The following is a 23,765-nucleotide window of genomic DNA, read 5'->3' on the forward strand; positions in this document are numbered from 1 at the left end:
TACAGCAACAACACTTTAATCGACTCGGGTCAGGAGTCAAGAACAGGACCCAGTGCAGGGGAGAAGGGGTTCCAATGTGGGGAAATACATGAGAAAACTGGCACGTGGACAAAGGAAGGGAGCGAGGCTGGGCAGCTCTGAAATAGGGTCAGAAATCCGCCCCTACACACAGGCCGATTGCTGAGGTTCAGATTTAACACGGGAAGGAGAAACACGCCCTTGCCAGGCCTTGGCCCAGGTCAGGCCTCTGCCTTCCCTCTTGGAATCTGAACAAGCAAGATCTGAGCCTACCCTCCCCTTACCAAGCTGGAGACACCACTCAGGCTCTGATCCCCATCCCTTCTGCCCGCAGCTTCCAGAGTCCTGGGCCACGAGCCCTGCAGTCCTCATGTTGGCAGTGTACCCTCCCTCCCCCGGGCTGGCTGGTGTCAGGTCAAGAGGCTCCCACAGTCCTTGGGGGTGGTTTCTGTGGTCTTGCCCCCACTCCCCCGTGAGGCGGTGGGGTCGGGGAAGCACTTGGGGAATTGGCTGAGGTCCTCCAGGCTTCTCCTTCAATCAGGGCTTCATATTTCTTTATACCTGCAGGAGAGGGGAGAGGTGGGGGAAGAGAAAGTGAGACACATACTAAGCTCCTGCCCCATGGTGGGGCCGGGGAAGGCAGGTTTATATGGCCCCTTAGTAATTGCCTCTCACCCCCGTTCTCTATCACTGAGGGCTCCCTTTCACCCCCTCAGCTGCAAACAGCAAGCCAGGATGACCATGAGAACCTTGTAAAGCTGGTGCCGCCTCTGACAGTTTTACAAAGCAGAATCACAGATCCCATCTTGTCTCAGCCTCAGATTACCTTGTCAGGGACTTAGGGGTGAGTGCCCCCCTGCCATACACAGAGGCTACGGAGTCTCAGAGGGTGTGCCCACGGTCTGATACAAGAAAGTGAGCAGGGAAGTCAGGATTGCCCAGGGACTCCTGGTTCCCTCTGCCCTAGCATGAGCTCCTTTGCTCCCCACACACCGGCCTCCCTCGGAGACCCAGCTCAGGGTGGCAGCAGTGCAGAGAAACGCCAGCCCCCACACACCTGGGTTCAAATTTAGGCTCTGTTGAAGGCCTCAGGCACACTGCATGAGTTCTGAGCCTCCATTCTCTCATCGCTAGAGGACCTCTGGAGGTTGCTGAGAGGTAAGCGGCCGGGTCTGAAGTCAGACTCCATTCCAGGGGGAGCAGATGCCCACTAAATGTTCATCCCCCCTTCCTGCTGCTCTCTGGGCCCTCCCAGTCTCCCCTCAGGCCTGGCCCAGGAGGGCAGGTGGAGGAGGTCCCCACTGCCCCCACCAGGGCAGGCAGGATGGAGCTGGGCTACTGCCTCCCACCCTCAGTTTTTCTCCCAGAGAACCTGGAAGACAACATCTTGAGGGGAAAGTGCTTCCCCGAATGTGGGGCTGGTCACCCTGAGCCCAGGGGCTCCTTCCACACATTTACCATCCAGGGCCAGGTCCACGGCTCTGGCCAGCTCCTCAGCCAGAACGGCCTGCTCAGAAGGAGAGCGGGAAGGCCAGTGAGAGCCTGCCCTCCGCACCAGCACGCAGCCAAGCCTCTTGCTGGCTCTGCCTCGGCCACTACATGTGGCCTCCACACCCGCCACCACCGGGCAATAGACAGAACACACCAGGCCAGCCACCGAGGCTTGATTGCAATCTTATCCCAAAGGCTTTGATTCTAGTTGCCGTTTTCTGTACACCCCGGGCAGACAGGCCAGATGATGTTGGTTTGTGAACTTTTAGGAGGCATGTAGGGCTCAGAGCCCGAGTTCAGAGGGAAAACGATGTCCCTGGGTCCTGCCTCTGTCCTCGGGGTACAGCCAAGGCCATGCCGCTCCCTCCCTAAGGAGAAGAGTCTGCCAAGCCCTGTTGGCAGCTCAAGCTCCTTAGGAAACACTTCCCAAGCACCATGCTCTGCTGGGGTGGAGAGTCTTGGAGCTGGCTCCCAAGGGGAAAGAGAAAGTTGGAAAAATCACATGGAGGAGAGAGGATTTGCATGCAGGCCCCACTCGAATGGCACCTTAGCCACGGACTTGAAGGAAATACTCACAAAAGTCATGGGACTTGAGGAAAATACTACCGCGGGTGGGTTAGGGCCAGACTAGAGCTATAGAGACACATGGGGACAACAGAGGACACATTAGCAGGTCTGAGAGTGGGGATGGAGGGGCATGGAGCAGCCCCAGGGGCCGGCCCCAGCCTGGGCTGCGGGTGGGCTCAGACTGGGTCCCGAGCAACTGAGCACTGGTTTGAACTCCCATAAGAAGAGAGGTCGGGGAGGAGAGGCTACTGCAGTCGGGAGGACTCACCCTCTGTCTCTGCTCAGGAATGACTTCCAGGCTAGGATCTCTTTGTACACCAACCGGCAGAGGAGCTGCGGGGAATCCAAGGCACAGGGGGAGGGGAGGGCCATATTAGCACTGAATGCATGGGGAGTCCCCAGTGCTAGGTGAGCAGGGGGCTGGGAGGAAGGAAGGTTGTGGGCACAGAGTCTCATCTGACAGGGTCCCCCTTGGGGAACGTGGTTCTGAGTGTAGGGCAGGTGATCTCACTGTCCCATAGGCCCTTGTGGCCAATGCTCTGCTCCTCCGGGGATCCGGCCTGGCAGGACAGGACACTGACCCCCACCGGTGCCCATCTGTGTACCCCCGAGAACCCGTACCAGGCAGGCCAGAATGTCGGCAGAGATGAGCATGTAGAAGACATTGTTCCAGCCTGTGGGGGAGATCAGCCCGGCCAGCAGAGGCCCCAGAGCCGCACCTGCGCAGAACACAACATCAGAGAAGGGCACCCGGCAAAGGGCCCCAATCTGCCTGCCCACCCGGGGGCAGCATTCCAAGGAGTGCGCTCAAGACAGGGCTCAGGGCTCAGCTGCCAGGAGCCAAGAGTGGGAGTCACAGACCTATGGACCCAGTGCCGTCGATGATGGCCGTGACAGTGGAGAGTGCCTTTGCATTGCCCTTCAGGCTCTGGTGAGTTCCCTGGGGAGAGACAGCAGAGTGGGGAGGCCCAGGTGAAGAGGCAGCACCAGGACTGGGGGGCTGACTTGGGGAAAGGCAGCAGCAGGGGCTTGGAGTGGAGAGGAAAGGAGGGGGGCCAGTGCTGATGACTTTGAGGGTCTCAGGTGCCAGGATCTCTGTGCACCAGGGAGGGGGGAGGGATGCGGGCCTGGAGACCCCAGGCCCTGACCAAGCCCCCAGAATCATCCCCCAGGGAGGTGGCCCGCTTACCAAGTCAGCAGAGACAGCGGTGGTGATGAGCGCGTAAGGGCCATTGACCAGGGCCCCACAGATGATCAGCATTACTGAGGCAGTAACAGGGACAGCTGGTTAGGGGTGAGGGGCCACCGCCAGCCCCCGCCCCAAAGCAGGTGAGACCCCCACACCGGGTGTCAGGCTGAGAACCTCCACTTCCCCGAGCCTCCCACCGTCACCCCCAAACCAGGTTCCAGGGGGGCCCCCAAGGCAGTGGGCTTCCTGTGTGCCAGCAGGACGGGCAGCCGCCCCTCACCTACGGAGTTGGTTATCCCGTTCTGGCCCACGGAGTTATACAGGAACATCTGAGAGGAAGAGGGAGACGCAGAGTCACACCCAGGCCTCCCCATCGGCCGCCTGGCTTAGACTGGAGCCTAGAAGTCTGGCCGGGGAACCCGTGAGGTCACCTTACTCCTTTTCCTTCCCAAACCCAGACCTCTTGGTCTTTAATTGTCCCGGAGATGGAGGGTCTAAGATGTGGCCATCTATTGTTTCCTATTTCTCAAAAAGGAGAATATCTAACCTTAATTTCTCATATCTAACCTTATCTAATATCTAACCTTAATTTCTTATTCTTTTCTTGGCCAGGAAGTTTAGCAGCTGGTCTGCTCCTTCTCCACCAAGGCCAGATCCTTGCTAATCCCTTCCCCAAATTCTCAGTCTGAATCTCTTTCCTGTGCCTCCCTTGGCTTCTCCGCCCCCAGCATGCACAGGGATGGACACACACACATACAGACACACACACACACAGGCGTGTGCACAGGTGCCCAGGTGTGCATGCATTTCCACAGCCTGCATAGGTATATTCGAGCATGTGCATTTTGCTCTTGAGGTTGTACCTACCATGGGGGCAGCCAAGATTAGCATGACGCAGCAGGTGGTGGCCCTGCCATTGGTGTAGTCGGAGATGAGTCCCGCCATGATGCCACCTAGAACACAAACCGGTTCACGCGCTGCTGCTCCAGAGGTGACCACAGCCTCCCACTAGCGTGGCACCCCAAGCTTTGCCCCATCGCTCTACCCAACACTAGCCTGGGCATGGGCACCCAAAACTAGCAGAGCTCTCCTCTCTGAAGCCCTCCCCACACCCATTGCTTTATGAGAAGATCAAACACAAGTGCGAACTTTCTTAGGGCTACCCAGCCAGGCAGGAGCCCTTTTTCCTCTGATGTCATCTGCCCAGGTAGTGTCACATTGGACCCGTCCCTTCCTTCTGCACTCGTACAAGGGAAAAGGGGAATAGAGCCTAAGGCAGATTAGGGCAGGGCCTCACCTATGATGCCACCAACATCGAAGAGGGTGGACAGGTCCCCAGCCTGTTTGGCACTAAAGTGAGCTGTGGAAAACACAAATGTGTGGTCAGACCTGGGGGCTCGGAGCGAACGTCGTGGAGTGCCACAGCCAGCAACACCGCTACGGAGCACCTGATCCAGTCCTACTGCCTCCATTTTCAGAGGAAGGAGTGAGGACCATGGGGAAGTCATCCACCAGGGTCACAAGTAAATTTGCAGCAGTTTGGGACCGGACACCCTCTCTTCCCCACACCCCATCCTGTACTTCCTTCTCCCCTTGCAGGTTGGCTCTGACCTCTCAGAAAAGCCTTCCCCTGAGAGCACGGGGGCTGGCCCAGGAGAACCCTGTCCCACTGGGCCACCTTTGCCCTGGAGTCATGACTATTCTCACTGAGCCGCAGCCCCACCAGCCCCACTCCTGCTCTGCTCAGGAGGCCTCCACCAGGAGCCTCCACACCCATTTGAAGTCTCTGCTAATAAACAAAGCCAGGAAGGAGACTCACAGGCACATGGGGACCTCAGGTCACAGGCCTTGTCCTAGGATTTGAAAAAGGAATATCCAGAAGCTTGAATTGTAGCCTAACCCTCAAGGTTGACTCATACTCTGAAGCCAGCACCAAGGCCACAAAACAAAGAATCCTAGTGTCCACAGAGCTTCCCTGGCATGCTCCCTTTATCTTTGAGAGAGGCCCTGTGATGGGGCTGTTGGGCAAGTTCTGGGCTGGGATTTGGCCTTGAGTAATCTCCATGGCATCCTGTTCAGAGCAAGTACAGTGCAGGCAAAGCCTTGGCCCTCCCACAGGGCTTGGAGGGAGCAGCTTACCCTGGGGTGGAGGGCCTGGGCCCTGCAGGAGCTCTGAGGGCAGGGGCAGGGGAGTGCAGGCCCCGAAGGAGGGCCGTACCTCCCACCCAGGCACAAGGCATCAATCCCAGAAGGCAGCCCCTTGACAGGAAAGCAGTGTTCGCTCGCTACCAGGCTTCAGGCCATGTGGTGGCTCACCAGGCCCTCTTCCTGGGGTTGGGGGAAGCATTCAAAGGCAGACCTTCCAAGCACCAACCAATCCCACTCATCTATGAGCCTCGGCAGGCTGGAGGTGGGTGCTCCTACTCTCAAGACTAGAGAAGAAGTTAGGAAGGATTACAGAACAAAACTTTGAGTTCCTAACTCCCAACTCTGGTCCAGCGGAAGAAAGGTGGCTGGAATCAGGGTCCATGAGGTCTAACTGCCAGGGGCTAACTTCCAACTACCAAAAAAAAAAAGAAGAAGAAGAAGTCTCCCTTTGCCCCAGGAGAGGTTCAGCAGGCATCCTGACTATATTCTGGGATTCCATGCATCACATGACAGGTTTCCTCTCCCCACCAGAGGTGACCTCGCCTCCCTTGTACTCACCCACATTGAAGATGTAGAGGGGCAGCCAGTAGAGGAAGGTATAACTGACCAGCTTGGCGAAGAGCAGACACAAGGAGAACTCGACTACACCCTGCAGAGCAGGGCAGAGGGTGTGAGGGGAAAGGCGTGCAGGTGGCCCGAGGCCCGAGGTAGCCCCAGGGGGTGCTCAGCACCCCCAGCACTGCCACCACCTACCACACAGACCCACCTCCAGGACCTCGCCCATCTCAGTAAGAGCAAGGTGCCTACATTCAAATGCTTGGTCAACACAAGCCTCCCATGTTACCTCCCTCAGCTGGCCACTCACCTGAAGCACCTCCTATAAAGAAATTCTGGAAGCCATAGACCACCCTGAGCCTCCCCCGCCATCTTCTGGCATCCAGCAGAGAAATCTAGAGAGCCTCTCCCTTGCCTCCCCCCACAAACTTCTCACCGGGATCCGGAGCGCCCCAAGGAAGCTGATGGCAGCAGGCTGGGCACTTGGCTCCTTGGAGCCCCTGGTGGCACTCTCCAGGCTGCTCTCCTTGGGACTGTTCCCAAGGTCCTCGGGGTCCTGATTCTCTTCCAGCCCACCCTGAACAGAGATGAGCCCGTGCTGCGGGCACGTCCAGGTGCCACCTCCCACCAACTGGAGGCACAACCCGTGCAAGAAGTAGGGGCTCCTGAGCTGGAAGAGGTACGCGCCCCCTCCCGTCTGAACTAACGTCCTTCGGGCCCAGCCAGGATATGGGGGAGCCAAGCCAAGGGCCCGGCGCACGGGCCCTTCTCCAACTCCCAAGTCCTCTCTGGGACCAGCCCCCGCGGATGGAGTAGAAGGGCAGGGGTCGGGCTGGGGGGGCTCACACTTGCGTGGTGCTGAGGGGGCGTGCAGTCCACGTCTTCTGGGTCTGAAAATAAACAACCTTCTAAGAAGCTTCCCAGCAGGCCAGAACCCCTGCCCCCAAGTTAATGGCCAGTCTACTTCCCAGCACGAGGGAGCCTGGAACCCGGGCTCCGCAGATACCTTCTAGGCCCGGCTCCCGAACAACCACCAGTGTCACTACTGCCTTGTGGACTTTCTCTGCCCACAAAGTGGCCACACTGCCAGGCTGGGCATCTCTGAGGGCCGCGGGGATGTGGAAGAGGACGGTGGATGAGGGGTATCCCGTCTCGGTCACCTCCCCCTGCTCGCCTGCGGAGCCAGCCAGCACTGGCCAGGCACAGCGATGGGCCAGGTGTCCTAACTGCACGTCTCGCTGAGACCTCAACCAACCCCAGAAAGTAGAGGCTCTTTTTTTACAAATGAGAAAACTGAGGCCCAGGGGTACCTGGGTGGCTCAGTAGTCGAGCGCCTGCCTTTGGCTCAGGGCATGATCCCGGGGTCCTGGGATCGAGTCCCACATCGGGCTTCCTGCATGGAGCCTGCTTCTCCCTCTGCCTCTGTCTCTGCCTCTCTCTCTGTGTCTCTCATGAATCAATAAATAAAATCTTTTTTTAAAAAAGGAAAAAACTGAGGCCCAGAGACACTGTTTGTCCCAGGCCATACACAGGTCCTCCAGCCCCATGACCTATAATAATCCTCCCCCTAGAGCCAGCTGCCTTCTCTCGAGAAGGAGGAGGGGGTCCACTCACATTCGATGAGAAAGAGGAAGGTGAGGACGCCCATGGCAGCGGTGATGATGCCGGGCACCACAAACGACAGGCCCCACTGCTCATTCACCCAGACGCCAGCGATCAGGGAACCCAGGATGTTGCCCACAGATGTGTGGGAGTTCCAGATGCCCATGATGAGCCCCCTCCTGGAGGGAGGACAGGGAAGGAAAGGGGAGAAAAGGGGGGAAAAAAGTCAAAAGAGAAGCACACGGTTCATCACAATTGCCCCGGCCAAGTACAAAAAGCTGGTTGCCTCCAGCCTCTAAGCCCAAAGACAACCGTGGGGGAGGAAGGGGAGGGCTTGCCTGGCATCAAGCAGGTGACAGCAAGGCCTGGGGTCCTGCTCCCCTCAGCCAGCAGCTTGGGCAGCTCCCATGGGGCTTCCACATGCAGCTCTCCCTACCCTGAGGATGTCCAGCCCCCACCCTCTCTTCCCTCTGGTCCCACGGCTGCTACCCTACAGCACTGGTCCTCAACCAGAGCCACTCTGCCTCCAGGGGACCCAGAAAATGTCTGGAGATTCTAAACTGTCCCAGCTCCAGGTCTGCTAGTGGCATCTGGTGGGTAGACGATGCTAAACATCCTGCAATGTATAAGATAACCGCACAACACAGAATGATCCAGCCCCAAATGTCAGCAGGGCTGAGCCGGAGAAACTCCTGCTCGAAATCAACTCTTATGTATTTATTTATTTTTTGCACAGAAGCCAGTTCAAGTACAAAATAATAATATTTATTATAAAGTTTTAGGGACCCCTGGGTGGCTCAGTGGTTGAGTGCCTGCCTTCGGCCCAGGGCATGATCCCAGGGTCCTGGGATCGAGTCCCACATCGGGCTCCCTGCATGGAGCCTGCTTCTCCCTCTGCCTGTGTCTCTGCCTCTCTCTGTGTCTCTCATGAATAAATAAATAAAATCTTTAAAAAATAATAATAATAAAGTTTTATTGGCTTCATTTTTGTCTTCCTGCAAAATGGAAATTCGTCTGTTGTGAGGAAGAAGCAGAACTATGGTGGCCTGTCTTGTGCTTAAAACCTGATCAATGAGAAAACCAGCAATGCTTTTCAGTCACTAAAACATTCAACTAAACGTGAAAATCAGCAAGACGGAAACAAGTCTCTAACCTTTCACCCTGAAATTATACACAAGGCCGCCCGTGGCCTCCTGGTACCCACAGCCCTCCCGGGGCACCTCCCGCTCCTCCCCCTCCTCACACTCACTTCCCCTTCCCGAACCAGTTGCCAACGCAGGTCACCACCGAGGGCCAGCCCGTGGTCTGGACAAGTCCATTACAGATCTGCGGGGAGACTGGAGGTCAGTGGGACCGGTCTGGGCCATGCGCAAACTCCCTCCGACCCGTCCGGGCCGAGGGGCCCTCCATGGCCCACGCTGCAAGCACCCCCTTTCCCAGCCCACCCCCCAGTGCCATGGGCAGAGTTCTCCTCTGGCCCAAGATCCTTCCCTGCAGAGACCCAGGCTCTCTGGCATTCTCGGGGACCTCAGGGCTGTGCTCAGGGCAGACTTAGCGAGCAAACAAATGCATGACCTGCATGATTCCAAGAAGGGGTAAGAAGGGCCCCGCAGCTTAACGGGGAGCACTGGGCTGGGAAGGGGTGATTCACAGCCCAAATCTGCCACTGGGGGTGGCTGGGACCAGTGGCCTCAGCGATCCTTCCCATGATAGAGCAGGGGTCTGAGCCCAACGTGGAGGCTCGTACCTGGATGAGCACAAAGTACCAGAGCATGTGGATGTTCCAGAAATATCCTAGGCCAAAGAGCGAAGTGAAAAGGCCACTGAGCAGCATTCCAGCTGAAAGGTAGTAGCGGAGGGGGAGCCGCTCCCCAAAAATCCCGCTGGAGGGGAAAAGTGGATCTGTGGTTAATCACCCACCGCGCTCCCCAGATCTGCCACCTGCCTCGTCCCCCTCCATACCACCGCGCCAGCTTGACCCAGGTGACCACCCGGGACCTCCGTGTCACCTGCCACATGTCCCCCTCCACACCACTGTGCTGGCTTGGCCCAGGTGACCACCCGGGACCTCTGTGTCACCTGCCACATGCCCAGGAGGCCCTCGAGGCTCCTCTCACTGGACTTCCCTGCCCTGGTCTCCTCGCCTACCTGCCCTCGGCTGCCCACTCCTCCCCATTGACTTTCCTGGGGGCACGTCTCTTGCCTCCGTCCTGTGACCTTAACTACCACCTACAGGTTACACAGCTCCACCCGGTAGCTTCCCTCCAGATCACTGCCCCTGCAGGATCACAGCAGATGCCAGCTGGACGTCTTAACCTGGATGCCCCCAAGACGTGTGCAACTCAGCACTCTGAGGCTGAACTCTCCCCACTCAGTCCCTTGGGCCCCCGCCCCTCATCTGAGGGAGCGTGGTGCCACCATCTCCTGTCGCAGAGCCACCACATGGCTACGGAACCAGCTGCTGATGAATTGGGCACCTCCACCAGGCTGTGGGTTATCGGAGGGCAGTACCCTGCCTCATTCGCCTTTGGCCCCTGGTGACGGACACCAGACTTGCTGCATCAAAGCGGTGCCCGCTGTGCTAATTTTAACCTAGGCCCAGGAGAGAATGGGGGTTTTCCTTGCCATCTCTGTGTCCAGGTCCTCCCCACCCCCCAGACATGAAGGATCCCGGTGCAGGAAACACCATATTCCAGCCGTATCACCACCACTGTCATCTGAGAGAACAACAGAGGGAGCGTCCAGCCTTTCCAGGAAAAGAAGCTACTAAAAATAGGAGTCTGCTAGGTGAAGGCGCAGGCCAGGTGACGACGGTAAGGAAACGAGGAGGGCCGGGGCTGCTGGTATGTGTGCCCACCTCTTGGTCTCCTATCTACCTGGGGGGGGGGGCATCAGCCTTTTCTCTTGGACCCCCTCCACCCCGAGGTTAGTCAAGGGGGGCAGCAGGGACGCCTGAGTAGCTCAACGGTTGAGCGTCTGCCTTCGGCCCAGGGCATAATCCCAGGGTCCTGGGATTGAGTCCTACATCAGGCTCTTTGCATGGAGCCTGCTTCTCCCTCTACCTGTGTCTCTGCCTCTCTCTGTGTCTCTCATGAATAAATAAATAAAATCTTTTTAAAATGGGGGGAGCGCACCTGGCCCCAGGACAGTCACAGGCTCGGCCTGTCTCTTACCTGATGAACATGCCGATGGCATAGGCCACAAGGAAGGCATTGTCCACAGCCCCCAGTAACTCCTTGTAGTTGTTCTTGTCTGAAAACAGATGAGAGAGACAGAACGCTGGTGCTTGGCTGTCCCTGCAAGAAGTCCTTTCTGGCCCCGGACGACCTCCTCCTGGGGCGGAGACATGGGGAGTGGGGAAGGGCAACCTGCCCTGTTCCTACCAAATGGAGCCCAGTCGCACCACGTAGTGTCATTGATACTGTGGCTGTCGTTAGTGGGCTCGATCAGCTCCGAGCAGTTCTGGTGCAGACGACTCTGAGGAGGCAATGGGGTGCACAGGTCAGGGGTCATCTCCCCGTGTCAGAGCCCACCCAGCCCTCCCAGACCCCACCAGCACCAGGGCCTCCCCACTGACTCCGTGCTCCTTCCCCTGGCTTCTCCTCCTGCAGGAACTGGCTTACAGGGGCGAGTGGCCGCGTCAGACCCTCAGTGAAGGGCAAGGGGAGTCTAGGAGCAGAGCCCTCCCCTTCCACCCACAGGCAGCAACACTGCTGTCAAAGGGGGCAGCTCAGGAAAGTTCCCTAGGAACTACTCAAAGTAGGGGTCGGCCATGTGAAGGAGTCACCTCCATGACTATGGTAAGGGAATAGGGATGGTTCTGGGCCGAGCTCTAGAACATTCTCCTAGAGTTTATTTCTGCTGGGCCCGGCATCCCCTGCACTCTTCCCGAGTGCCAGGCCAGCCTCACCTTGACAACACTGATGGGCTTCCTGGACATGTGATAACAGGTATAAATGAAGAAGGTGAGCAGCAGGATGAAGCCTCGGAACCTGCAGGAAAAGGCAGGCACCTGGGTTAGCAGGAAGTCGGCCTCAGCTGGAAGCTCAGTCGTAGTGTCCCCCGGGGCCCACTCTGGCAGCCCCAGGGCCTCGGCACCCCGAACTCTCTACCTACATGTCCCCACCAGACACAAGTTCCTTGGGACGGAGGCCAAGGGGTGGGTGGGAACAGAGGCCTGGAGGCCACGGGGCTCAGGGAGCCCTGGCTCTCTGGTCCCAGCTCCTGAGGCCTTGCAGCAGAGCTGGCTCAGCACCAGCCCCCCAAGACCACACAAATGTCCTCTGTCCCCGATCCCCACAGCTCTTGTCACCTCCCATCACCTCCACTGTCCCTTGACCTAAGGTCAGGACGCCTCTATGTGGGTCTGTGTTTCCTGCCGAGACATGGCAGCAGCAAGGTGGAACCGTGTTTAGAACACCGGAAGTGGTGGGAGCAGGTGCAGGGGGGCCTGTCCCAGGGGCGCTCACTAGTCCTCTTAGGCCTGGAACACAGCAGGAGCAGCAGCGGCTGTAGCCCAGTTAGAGCAGAGCCCAGAACGTGGAACAGAGCCGGGAACGTGGCCGCAGTGGGGGAGCTGGTGTCGGAATCCACATCCTCCTCCCAGGCCGGGTCTCGTCCATCCCACTGGGCAGAAGGTCATCTTTTCCATCTGTGGCTCACACATCACATGCGCCCTCGCCTCCCCCCACTTCTCATCCCGAGGACCAGTCTTGGGATGGAAAGAACCCCTCAGCCTGCCCTTTCCCCGGGGGTCTGGGGAAGGCCTCGGTGGCCTCCTGAGTCAGTGTCTGCTTCCTCAGCAGAGCATCAGCTGAGCTGAGTCAGCGGCCGGGAGCCACAAAATACACAGAAAATAGACCTCAAAAATGGACCCACACCCCGGGAGGAAGAGGCAGGCATTTAGGAAAGATCCAGAGCCTTGGCTGATTCAAGATCTCATGGAGAAGGAGGGGGAAGGGTAGGAAGGACCCTAAAGCCCTTTCCATCCCTCAGCAACATGACCCTAAGTGGCAGGACACGGGAGGCTCACTCTGGCCTCTCTAGGGATCTGCCTCCCAACCCCACTCTGCTTCAGCTGCGAGCTTGCAAGGCGATGGAGCAGAGACTCTGGCCTGCTGCGGCCTGCCCATGTGCTCCCTGGGAGCAGATAAGGAGTTTCAGCAGGGGCCCACGCCAATATCCTGACCTGTGAGATTCCAGCCCTGCCCTTACACCCAGCTCTGACCCCACCTCCAGTCGAAAACCTGACACCCAATAGGGCAGATGAGTCATGATTCTGGGAGATGGGGGTGCAGGAGGTCCTCAAACGTGCTGTGATGCCAGGCCTGGCCCTGATGCCCTCTGGGACTTCCTCCCTGGACTCCGAAGAGGTGCCAGGATGAGCTCAGAGTCCCACGGCTAGCTGGGCACAGCGCCCTTGGCACCAGGCCTCTGATTAATCCAATGGACTTGCCATTCCACAGCCCTCTTTCCATTCCATTCCACTTTGGTGGCTATTCTGAGCAAAAGGCCCTGGTGCCACAGTGCAAAGGGGCTTGGGGTCACTGGTGCCATGGTGCAAAGGGGCCTGGGGTCACTGATCAGGTGAAGGGCTGAGCTAAGCTGACACCAAGGCTGCCAGATTTAGTCTCTCACAGGAAAGACAGCTGAGGGGCTCTGGGCGTGGAGAACCACAGGTTTCACTTCCCTTCTCTCAAGCCCTTTCTTCAGAATAAGGGGCCCCAGGAAGGGAGCAGCTGGCCCCCTGTGGCTGTGAGGGGAGGGACGGCAGCCCGCGTGCTGGGCAGGGCTGGGCTAGCAGGCCAGGTACGGTGGCACTGTGTACTGTGAGGCCCGGGGACTGTTTGACGTGAGGCCAGTTGCCCCCCGTGACCCTCCAAATCTCTGTTAGCAGAAAGTGGCACTTCTTAGAGTCCCCCCTCCCTCACCCTAATACTGGTTACTCAGTAACCAAGTTAGATAGGGACGCGAACCAGCTCTCTCTTAACTATGAGCGGACAGTCCAACTATCGACCTTATTAAGACTTTGCACTAGGACTTCCTGAGGTAAGGACAGGGAACGATGTGTCCCAAAGCAGCAATGGGTTAAAAACAAACAAAAACCCTACAGGACCTATTACCACTGCCAGGACAACAACCCAAAACTACAAGGAACAGCACAGGAGAGGGACACCAGCCTTAGGAGGTGATGGAAAGGAGCCTCCTCTCCCCAGTCAACCCCCAGGACCTGCATCCTCCTTTCTTACTTTGCAACCCCATCGCTGCCCACCCTGTAAGGCCAGTGGGGACTTAAGCTCCCTTGTCGCCATCCCCTTCCCCCTGTGCCAGGAGCGGGCTTCCAACCCCATCCAGGACTGCTCAGTAGCCATGTGACGGGCTGGGCTGGCTGTGGCTGCAGGTGAGCTTGGCCCTTGCCCTGAGCAAATGGACTTGGTGACCTGTCCTTGGATGTGCCTGTTGTGGGACTCAGCAGATCTGAAGAGGATAGAGGCTGGGAACATAAGGACCAGGCCGGTGGCGGGAGTGCCCCACCCCCTGCCAAATCCTCCACAGAGGCTGGCAGACACTCCGGTAGGGAAAGGCCAGCCTGGAACAGACAGCACAGCGCTGAGCCCTGAGCCCGGAGCCCGGCCTCCAGCACCCAGGATGGGGCAGGGACAGGCCAAGTCCCGGAGGGCACAGAGCCCTCTGGGGGCAGAAACTCAGCCCGAGGAATCCTCTAGTTACCCTTCCTCCTGCTGGGACTCAGGAGCTTGCTCAGAGAGATCAACTTGACTCAGAGCTTGGTCTCAAGATCCCGTCCAGCAAAGGGAGCCATTAGCCCGCAGCCACAGTGATGAAAAGACATGGCTTTAAGCCACGGCACCATGTTCTGTTTAGGCAGCTGGCAACCTCTGGAAGAGTATGAGCTGGTCAGTTTGGAAGAGGTGGTCAACGCTATGCAAACGGCACGGGGGGGGGGGGGGGGGGGGGGGAGGGGCGTGCTGATGGTGGCAGAGCTGGGGTCCCAGCCGCAATGTGAGAGGACGGACGGACTTTCTCTCAAGATTCTCTAGAGGCCCAGCCCCCCCCTCCCCTGCCACCTCAGCCTCATCCCCCTTCCTCTGAGCTAGAAGGATCCAGGGTACGAGGCATGAGCCAGAGGCCAAAAGGAGAACAGCACTACGGCCCCCCCCAACACACACCCCAACTCAGGCACCGTCAGATGGGGGGTCGTGGGCTTCAGAGACTCTGCCCCCCCACCCCGTGCCTGTCCTCAATTCTGTTGTCCCTTCAGGGTAGCTGCACTCAGACCCCAGGACTCGCGTGGTACAGTCTGAATTGAAGAAGTCAGGCCCTGACCCACCGCATAGACCATTCCAGACCCGTCCACGTCCACGGGGCCCTAAGTCAGACCGCCCTCCCCAAGGCCGCCTGCAAGGAGGGAAAGAGGAAACGGTAGGAAGGAAGAGGAAGCAGGAGGCAGCTGGGGAGGGGGGTGAGGGGAGGGGGGAGGGGAGGGGGAAGGGGAGCACCCCAGGGTCATATGCTGTGACCAGCTCTGCAAGCCAACACATAGCACCACGCCCAGTGCTCATCCCCAGTCACCCCATCCCCCCGCCCTCCTCCCCTCCTGCACCCCTTTGTCTGTTTCCCAGAGTGAGGAGTCTCTCATGGTTTGCCTTCCTCTCGTTTTTTCCACCGCTCATTTTAAGGAGCCCTTTCGGTGGCCCTTAAGGCCACGTCTCTGCCGCTACCGGGACAGTCAGACCAGACGGAGCTACTGGGCAGCGGGGGCCCTGATGGGAGGCCAGGAGGAGGCCGGGGGCCAGGGCAGGACAGGGAAAGGGTCCTCTTTGGCGGGAAGAGGCTGAGTCCTGCCCCCGGGGCCTGGGGCTGTCGGCCTCTCTGACCGCGCTGTGCCCTTCTGTAAGTCAGACACCGCACTCCGCACCTAGTGTCACGGGATTGAGTGACACGTGACAGGTGTGGAAGCGCCGGGTGTCCAGAAGGTTCTCCGGCTGCACTGGAAGGCTGGGCGCAGGACCTGTGGGCGAGCCCTCTGCCAGCCCTGGGGGACATGCAGCCTCGGCCTTCCCAACAGTGATGGGGGGGGCACGGCTCCTGCCCCCCGCGGTCCTGCTCGGCCAGCCCCTCCTCCCCCCGCCTCCTTGTCCTGGGTGCTTCTCCCACACAGCACCTGGGCCTGCACCCAGGCCATGAGCAGCAGCCACAGCCACGCCTGCACACACACACACACACCCCACGGGCCCGCAGGACCTCTAGGCCGCGCAAGCGACCCACAGGGGGAGGACAGGGGACAGCTCTCGGGTGACTTCGCCCGCTCAGGCTCCCCCAGCTGCGGTGCCACCTTCCCTGGTCCCCCTCCGCCCTCCGGGTCCCCCTCCGTGCCTCTGCTGGCTGTGCCTCTGCGCTGGGGCTGCAGGTCACTCGCCACCCCATCCTCCTGCCGAGGCTGCTCCCTCCCTCTGACCGCAGCCCTAGGCTGGGCCCTGCTGGCTCTTGGGGTCTTCTCATTTCACCCGCACCCCGAGGTGCGGCTCAGCGCTGTCTGCAGTTTATAGACGAGGACCTGGAGGCTCAAAGGTATTACGTGACTTCTGCGAGGCCAGACGGCCCTGTGATCGGGGTGACAGCAGGACGACCTCTGGCCTGGGAGTCGGACCAACCTGGATGCAAACTCCAGCTCAGCCTCATACTAAGGATGTGGGGCTGGACAAGCTACACAACCTCTCTGTGCCTCAGTATACCCACATGTGCGGCGGGGAAACAAATCGTCGCCTCGCGGTGAACCACAAATAAACAGTGTCTGGCACAAAGTAGTAGAAAGAGCAAGTAGAATGATTGGCAATAATTAGGGTTTGGCCAGGGCTTGGGCACCTGGGTGGCTCAGTTGGTGAAGCGTCGGCCTTCGGCTCAGGTCATGATCTCGGGGGTCCAGGATGGAGCTCCCTGCTCCGGCGGGAAACCTGCTACTCCCTCTCCTTCTCCCGCTCCCCCTGCTTGTGCATTCTCGCTCTCTTTCTAATAAATAAATAAATAAATAAATTTTTTAAAAAGGCTTAGTCAGTGCTTAATATGAGCCTGGCCCTGGTCTGAGCACTTTATACATTGTACCTCGTGTGACCCTCAGGACAGTGTTGTGAGGTAGGGACCGCTAGTCTCCCCACTGGACAGACAAGGACTCCAAAGTTCAGGGCAAATCCACCCTCTGGTGTCCCAGTCGCAGAAGGGTGAGCTAAGTCTGCTTTCTTCTGCTCACTTCTGCTTGAACGCCCTCCTTGGGGACACGTGAAAGCAGTAAGTCTGATAAGAGTTTGATCCTTAGTTGTCGGAAGGTAGGACCAGGTCTTAATCATCACTGCAAGCCACCGGGTTCAAAATAATAATGGGCCTACCGTTGGCACATTAATGTTTAGTGTTTGATAGGAGTCCAAACCCATACTCAGCAGGAAAGAAATAAAAGGACATGTACTGAGTGCCCTGCATCGGCCACGGGAAGTAAAAAATGTTCTGATATCATGTCCATCCTCCAGAACCCACCTGTCTTCTTTTTACCGATGGTGTAACCAAGGCTTAATGAATTTAAGTGCATAAGACATATGGTGGTGAAAGGATTTCAATCCAGATCGGTCTTAAATCTGGGAGCTGTTAGAGGACAACAGTACGTAGTTAGAATCACACTTCAAAAAGTGTGTAAATGATGTGTGTGGTTGTAGAAAGCGGTGCCGTGTGTTTTCATGAGCTCTTCTAAAATACTAACCTCCTCAACCCTATTTTCTCTAAAATAGAAGTTACTCTGATTAAAGGGTATAATTAATATACATGAATGAAACTGTATTAGGAATAATAGCAGCAGACGGGTACGATTTGGCATACATGGTGATGAGATATATATATATATATATATATATATATATATATATATATATATATATATATATATTTTTTAATGAAGAAGAAAAAAAGAGAAGTGTTATCTTAAAGTAAAATAACTGGTCTTTCCAGAATAAGAAAGAAGACAGTAAAGAACAAAACCTGAGTGGATTAATTTGTAGAAGGTTTGTGAAAAGAGAATTTGATTACAGTATGCACAAATAATGAATCCGAAAATAAGTAATTATGTTAAAATTTTGTCAAAATCTGCCTCAGTTTTCATCTTTTTCATATTATTTCCTCAATAAGGCTAGGGTTCCTTTAGTATCAAATACATCAATGCAAAAGTAGAATTTGGTGTTCTCTGTCTCTGTTAAAACGACAAAATTTTCTTGAATGTTGGTTATTGGTCTGCTTAAAGAGAAGTTATAAAATGTTACTCTTTCACCTCCTGGGTAATCTGCCTAGATGGCAAAAATCCAGTATATTAGAGAATAATTTTCCATTATTTTAAAAAACAAAGATTCTTAGGAAATAGCTGATTTTCTTTCTAATGTTACCTTCAATTTTTTTTTAATGTATTATGGTCACTTTCAAATGGGTAGACAAGAACAGTTTCTTAGGCACTCATGATAAGCATTCAAATGTCCTAACAACCTCTGATTTTTTTTTTTTTGTCTTCCCAAAATCAAGTCCTAAATGCAACATAAAATAAACTTTTCTGGATATCTTTCATACCTCAAACTATCAATGAGATATTCAAGAGGGCCCCTGGAAAATCACAAAGATTTGTTCTTTCACTTTTTAAAAAGAGAGGTGCTGCAAATGGTTAGGTTTATCTGAGATGTTGCTATTGACCAGCTGTGTGGAAATAACTGTGAAATCAGAATAGACACTCACCCTAATCTAGGTTAAATTTCCAAAGGTAAAATGTCATTATTTATATAAGTATTTCACAAACTATATGCCATATGAGAAATTCCTACAGATTTCTCAGTGCCCTCTGGGTCTGTCCTCAGCATCCCAGGGTTGCTCTGCTGTGTGAGAACAGCACAGCACAGCCAGTCACGATTTCAGGTCTGATTTATTTTATTTTATTTTTTTATTTAATTATGATAGTCACAGAGAGAGAGAGAGAGGCAGAGACACAGGCAGAGGGAGAAGCAGGCTCCATGCACCGGGAGCCTGATGTGGGATTCGATCCTGGGTCTCCAGGATCGCGCCCTGGGCCAAAGGCAGGCGCCAAACCGCTGCACCACCCAGGGATCCCTCAGGTCTGATTTAGAATGTCACCTGGTATACTATATGTTGGCAAACTGAATTTAAATTAAAAAGGGGGGTGGCTTCTGGGGGGCTCATCAGTTGAGCGTCTGCCTTCGGCTCAGGTCGTGATCCTGGAGTCCTGGGACGGAGTCCCAAATCAGGATCCCTGTGGGGACCCTGCGTCTCCCTCTACCTGTGTCTCTGCCTCTCTGTCTCTGTCTCTTATGAATAAATAAATAAAATCTTTAAAATAAAATAAAATATTACCTGGGCTGCAATATTACTTCTTTAATTTGAATCTAATATCTTCTATTTTCAACTTGGGATGTACATGGGACTTTCCTTGGAGTTTTATTGAAATACAGTGTGTAGGAGTGCCTGGCTGGCTCAGTAGGAAAAACATGTGACTCTTGATCTCCAGGTTGTGACTTCAAGCCCCATGTTGTGTGCAGAGATTAAATAAATAAAATATAGACGTGTAGGACTTATGTCACATTTACTCAATCCCTTCAACTGGTGTTCTTGGTATATATACCTCTGGTATACTATATAAATTATATCTCAGGATTTTTAAATATCTCAAGACTTTCTTCTTTATAAAAATTGTGTTCACCCATTTTTATAAATTAAGATGTAATGTTCACTATCTCCTTTGAATTTATCTTACTACGTTTTTAGGCATTGTCTAGATTTTTAATTGGCTTGATTTTGTTTTGCATATCTTAGGAACAATCAAATTTTCTGATTAGCCACATCACTCTTGTCATGAATTCTCATCAGGTTGTTCACATTTGAAAATTATTGTAATAAGTTAATTCATGCCTCTTTAGGTCTCTGTTACCTACAGAAAGTTTTTGTTTCATTCTAATGCTTCCTAAAGTTTCTTTAATCAGCTAGAGGCCAAAAGTTTTGTTTTTATCAAGCAAGAACTATCTCGAAAAAGCACTGTTCCAGGCACTTATTCTTGGGTATGGGCTTCTCATGGCATTGCTTATACATCTTTAAGAACATACCCAGTGGGTTGAGTAAGGATTTCCAGAACTCTAGTGAAGAAGCGGACAGGTTTATGAGATTGCTAACCCAAGATTCGGTGGGATAAGAATCGCATAGGCCCAAGTGAACTGATGAGGGATGGTCATCATTGCTGTTTGGAATATTGTGGATGTCATAGTGTTCAATTTTCTGGAAATATAAAGAAGCCCTACCAATTTCTTCTTCAGCTGTGTATAACCCATAACAATTTACTAGATTCTGTTTTTGTAAACTAAAATGAAACACTTGCAAAAATCTCTTTCTCCCTACCTGGCCACCCCACCCTCCAAATTCAGAAACTTTTGTTGAGTCTTCCTGCTTTTCATAGCCATATGGTGATTAGCAAAAGTTTAATAAGAAATTGTCCTTTTGTTGTTATTGTTTACGTGAGCTCCACAACTAGTGTGGAGACCAGCGTGGGGCTCAAACTCACCACCGGCAGATCAACACCTAAGCCGAGATCAAGAGTCAGATCCCCAAATGACTAAGCCACCTAGGCACCCTGTCCTTTTTTTTTTTTTTAACCAGGATGTAATTAGAAAAATTGATTATATAACCAAGGCCCTACCTGGAATGTCATATTTGACAACGATGATCTTTGAATCAGATATAACCAGCCCCTTTTAAGGAACTAAGGTTGACTGCATGAAGCCAATACTAATAAAACCCTCCCAAGAAAACTGTTTACTGTGTTCCTTTATAGGCAAATAAGGAAGGTCCTTCCCTGGCAGGCCCAGTACACTTGGGATATTTTGGGGACTTCAAGAAAGGAGGAATTTGCCCACATTTATGGGTAACAGTAGGTAAAACTAGTATTTTGGCTTTCTAATCTCAAAACAGTAAATAATATAGATAATAATAAATGAATTGAATAAATAAAGGCTTTTAAAGGTTCAATTTAAGATTTCTTATGAAAACCTCCAGGGAAGCAACCTAACAAGGCCTGTATTGTAGATGAACACTCTTGCTGTACCTGTATACATAATCAGATAAAATCTGATGAGACCGGCCTTATTTTGTGATCAAGAATAATCTTTGCAATTATTTTTGATCAAAGCAGAGGAGACTGTAGAAAAAAAAATACTTCCCTGGAAAACTGTGCATTGTCTAGGGGACACTCCTCCAGACACCCGGATTCTAGCCTTTCATTGACTTTGTGCTATTTTATAATTCTTTGGAGTGGCAGGCAACTGACAAGTCATGTGTATGAAATGACAGTCTCAAATGAATAGTCTTTCCTCCTAATCTGCGGAAGGCCAGTCTGGTCTTAATATTCCTGATCTATAAATGGGCAAGTTCTTCAGATTCTTTCTTAATTGTGGTTAAAATATACATAACATGTACCATTTTGAAGCGTACAGATCACTGGCATGAAGCACCTTCGAGCTGCTGTGCAACCGTCACCACCATCCATCCCCAGAACCTCTCATTGTCCCCAGCTGAAACTCCACACCCATTAGAAACAACGGCTCCCTCTTCCCCTCTTCCTAAGACTTTCTAACTGATCATAACATCTGCCTGCCTTATGATCAATAAAATGAAAAATCTTTAACACGTGTTCATTTCTTATATCCTATCAGTCATAATTTCATCTTTTTACGAAAAGCATCTTTTAATAGTCCTAAAACTCAAGAAGGATCAAATACTCCAAGAGAGTGAAGAAGGCTGGAAGTGATGGAGGGCTGTCACCAGGGAGGGCGGTCACTGCCCTCCGAGCGCCGTGGGTGACCAGTCGTCCCAGTTTGCCAGGACCGAGGGGGCTGAGCGAGGGGGCTCTTACCTCTTGGAACCAGTAAGGTGGTCATCTTGAGAGCACCCGCGCTATCTAAAGGGGATTCTCCACCGGAGTAACATAATTTGAGAATTTGGGCCTGGTGTGGCTCAATTGTTTCTCAAGAGGGGCCAGGGATCTGGCTAATTTACATGACCGTTTACAAATTGTTAAGTGATGGCAACTAACACAGTGTTCACACACACACACACACACACACTGTGCGGACCGAGAGACCTGCTCCAGCGCGTGGCCTGCGGTGAAGCGGGGGCTGGAGGCCGCCCTGCCCCGCGCACCCCGCACCCGCACCCGCACCCCGCACCCGCACCCCGCACCCCGCACCCCGACGGGCCCTCGCCTGCAAGGCCCCCTTGGGCAGGAGGGAAGCACAGGCTGGGGGGGCGGGGGCGGGTCCGCAGAGGAGCCCCCGGGCTCCGACAGGTGTGCCCCCACCCACGTCCCTGGGGCGCGGTCCCAGGACCCCAGCCTCGGCCCCCGAAGGGGCGCGCGAGGACAAAGGGGACGCCGCCCGGCCTCGGTGCCCAGCGGGTGGGGTGCGAGGAGCCCCCCGGCCCCCGGCCCCGCGCCGCCTCCCCCGCGGCTGCCGCCCCCGCCCCCGCCCCGCTCACCAGCTGTCCCTGGAGAAGGTGCGCAGGAACCAGACGCCGGGCGCCAGGGCGGAGCGCATCGTGCGGCCGCGACGGGGCAGGCCCGGAGCTCGGAGGACGCGCGGCCGCAGGAGGGCGCGGAGCCGGCGCGTGGCCCTCGCCCGCCGCCGCCGGGTTTAAATGCCCCGCGGCCCGGCCCGCCCCGGCTCGGCGGCCCGACGCCCGCAGCCCCCGCCCCCTCGCCCCTGCAGGCCCTCGGGGTCCCACCCGGCGCGCACCGACCCCCCAACCTCCGGCGCCTGCATCTCCCCTCCCGGCCCCCGCGCGGGACCGGCCGCCCTCGGAGCTCCTAGGGGCGCCTCCGCCTTTGCGCTTCTGCTCCGCTCACTTCCCGCCCGGGCCGGGACCGAAAGCCCCGAGTCAGCTCTCGGCGACCTTCCGACCTTCCGCAGCCCGCAGCTCATTGCGGCCGCCTGCGTCCTTCTGTCCTGGGAAACTGAGGCTCGCGGGGGGGGGGGGGGAGTAGTGACATGACACCGGGTGCCCCCCTCACCTCCCACCCCCGCCGCATCGCACTGGTCTGAGGGTGGTGCACCCTCGGGCACCCTGAGAGCGCAGGAGGCTTTGCGGGGTTACAGTATGGGCCCAGACAAATCCCTCCGGCCCAACGCGGGCTGCCCGTCCCACTGGGACTCCGGGCTCCCTATGGAGCCAGGCGGGCCTCTACCTGCCCCCCTCCCCAGGGAGACTGGCCTCCCATCCACTCCTGCCGGGACAGGCTTGCAGCCGTTCTGCTCTCCCTTCTGGAGGCAGCAGCCAGGCAGCAGGGAAGCAGCACAGAATTCTGTGCCCTTAGAAAGTGCTCCTCAAGGCCTCTAGCCCGAGGATTTCCAGGGCATGTTCCCACCTATGAAAAGAAGATACTGTGAGATCTTTGGATTTGAACCCAAGAGGGGTGAACTCTACAGGGCCAGAAAGGAAGCATTCACCTGGAGAGTAAAGTTGTTAATAGAATATAAACTAGGAACATGTCCGTGCAAATTGATTTCAGCCCTAACACCACCCTACCCTGAACCCCTAGGAGGGCCCAGGCCTGAAGAGCAAGGTCATAAAGATGGAGCAATAAATCCGCCCAACAGGTCAGGGCCCAGAATGATGGGCTTGGCTGTTCCCTGCCCTGGAATCAAGCACAAAGAGGGTAAGCAGAGCTGTAATACCTCGTTAATGCCAGGTGTCAGGGGGCAGAGGTCTGGTCGCAGAAATGAAGACAACAACAAGCAGAGGACAAGAGGTGAAGGGATAGAGGAAAGAAGGAAGGAGATGGGAGGAAGGAACCAGTGCTAGATTAGGTGCAGCACAGAGAGGTCGAGCAACCAAAGGAAGAGCATGGTGAACAGCAGCTAGCTTCATCCTGAATTCTAGCACTAACCGTGCCCAGATATACATTCATTTCATTCTCACAAGCCAGTGAGGTGGGCATTACCCGTCTGAGAAGGGCGATTCTAAGTCCTGGTTTACCTGGGACAATCCCAGGTAAAATTCCGCTCTCCCAGAATGTACAAAGGACCAGTTCTGGGGTCAGTAACACCCAGTAGACATGAGGCATAAAAGCCAGCAAGGTCAGGGGTGGAGAACAAACTAG

General features: G+C 55.1%; 1 protein-coding gene across 3 annotated transcripts; it reads right to left on the bottom strand.

Moving 5' to 3' along the window:
- Positions 1-22,400, bottom strand: SLC37A2 (solute carrier family 37 member 2). Of its 3 annotated transcripts, none has more exons than XM_041772902.1 (19): positions 22,145-22,400; positions 11,481-11,562; positions 10,954-11,047; positions 10,744-10,822; positions 9,318-9,453; positions 8,820-8,896; positions 7,583-7,749; positions 6,815-6,858; positions 6,405-6,545; positions 5,972-6,062; positions 4,563-4,625; positions 4,133-4,218; positions 3,546-3,594; positions 3,266-3,339; positions 2,938-3,016; positions 2,698-2,795; positions 2,345-2,409; positions 2,086-2,142; positions 1-579 (listed from the first exon to the last, which is right to left on the bottom strand). In XM_041772902.1, exons 1-18 carry the CDS (start codon positions 22,201-22,203, stop codon positions 2,112-2,114), a joined length of 1,515 nt encoding a protein of 504 aa, XP_041628836.1. In that variant the 5' UTR covers positions 22,204-22,400; the 3' UTR covers positions 1-579; positions 2,086-2,111. The 3 variants fall into 3 exon arrangements, with proteins under 3 accessions (XP_041628836.1, XP_041628838.1, XP_041628837.1); XM_041772904.1 differs by lacking the exon at positions 22,145-22,400 and adding an exon at positions 12,040-12,969; XM_041772903.1 differs by lacking the exon at positions 2,086-2,142.
- Between the last annotated feature and the right edge of the window lie 1,365 nt (positions 22,401-23,765).

Source organism: Vulpes lagopus, chromosome 10 (assembly GCF_018345385.1).
Source record: "Vulpes lagopus strain Blue_001 chromosome 10, ASM1834538v1, whole genome shotgun sequence".
NCBI classification, from domain to species: domain Eukaryota; kingdom Metazoa; phylum Chordata; class Mammalia; order Carnivora; family Canidae; genus Vulpes; species Vulpes lagopus.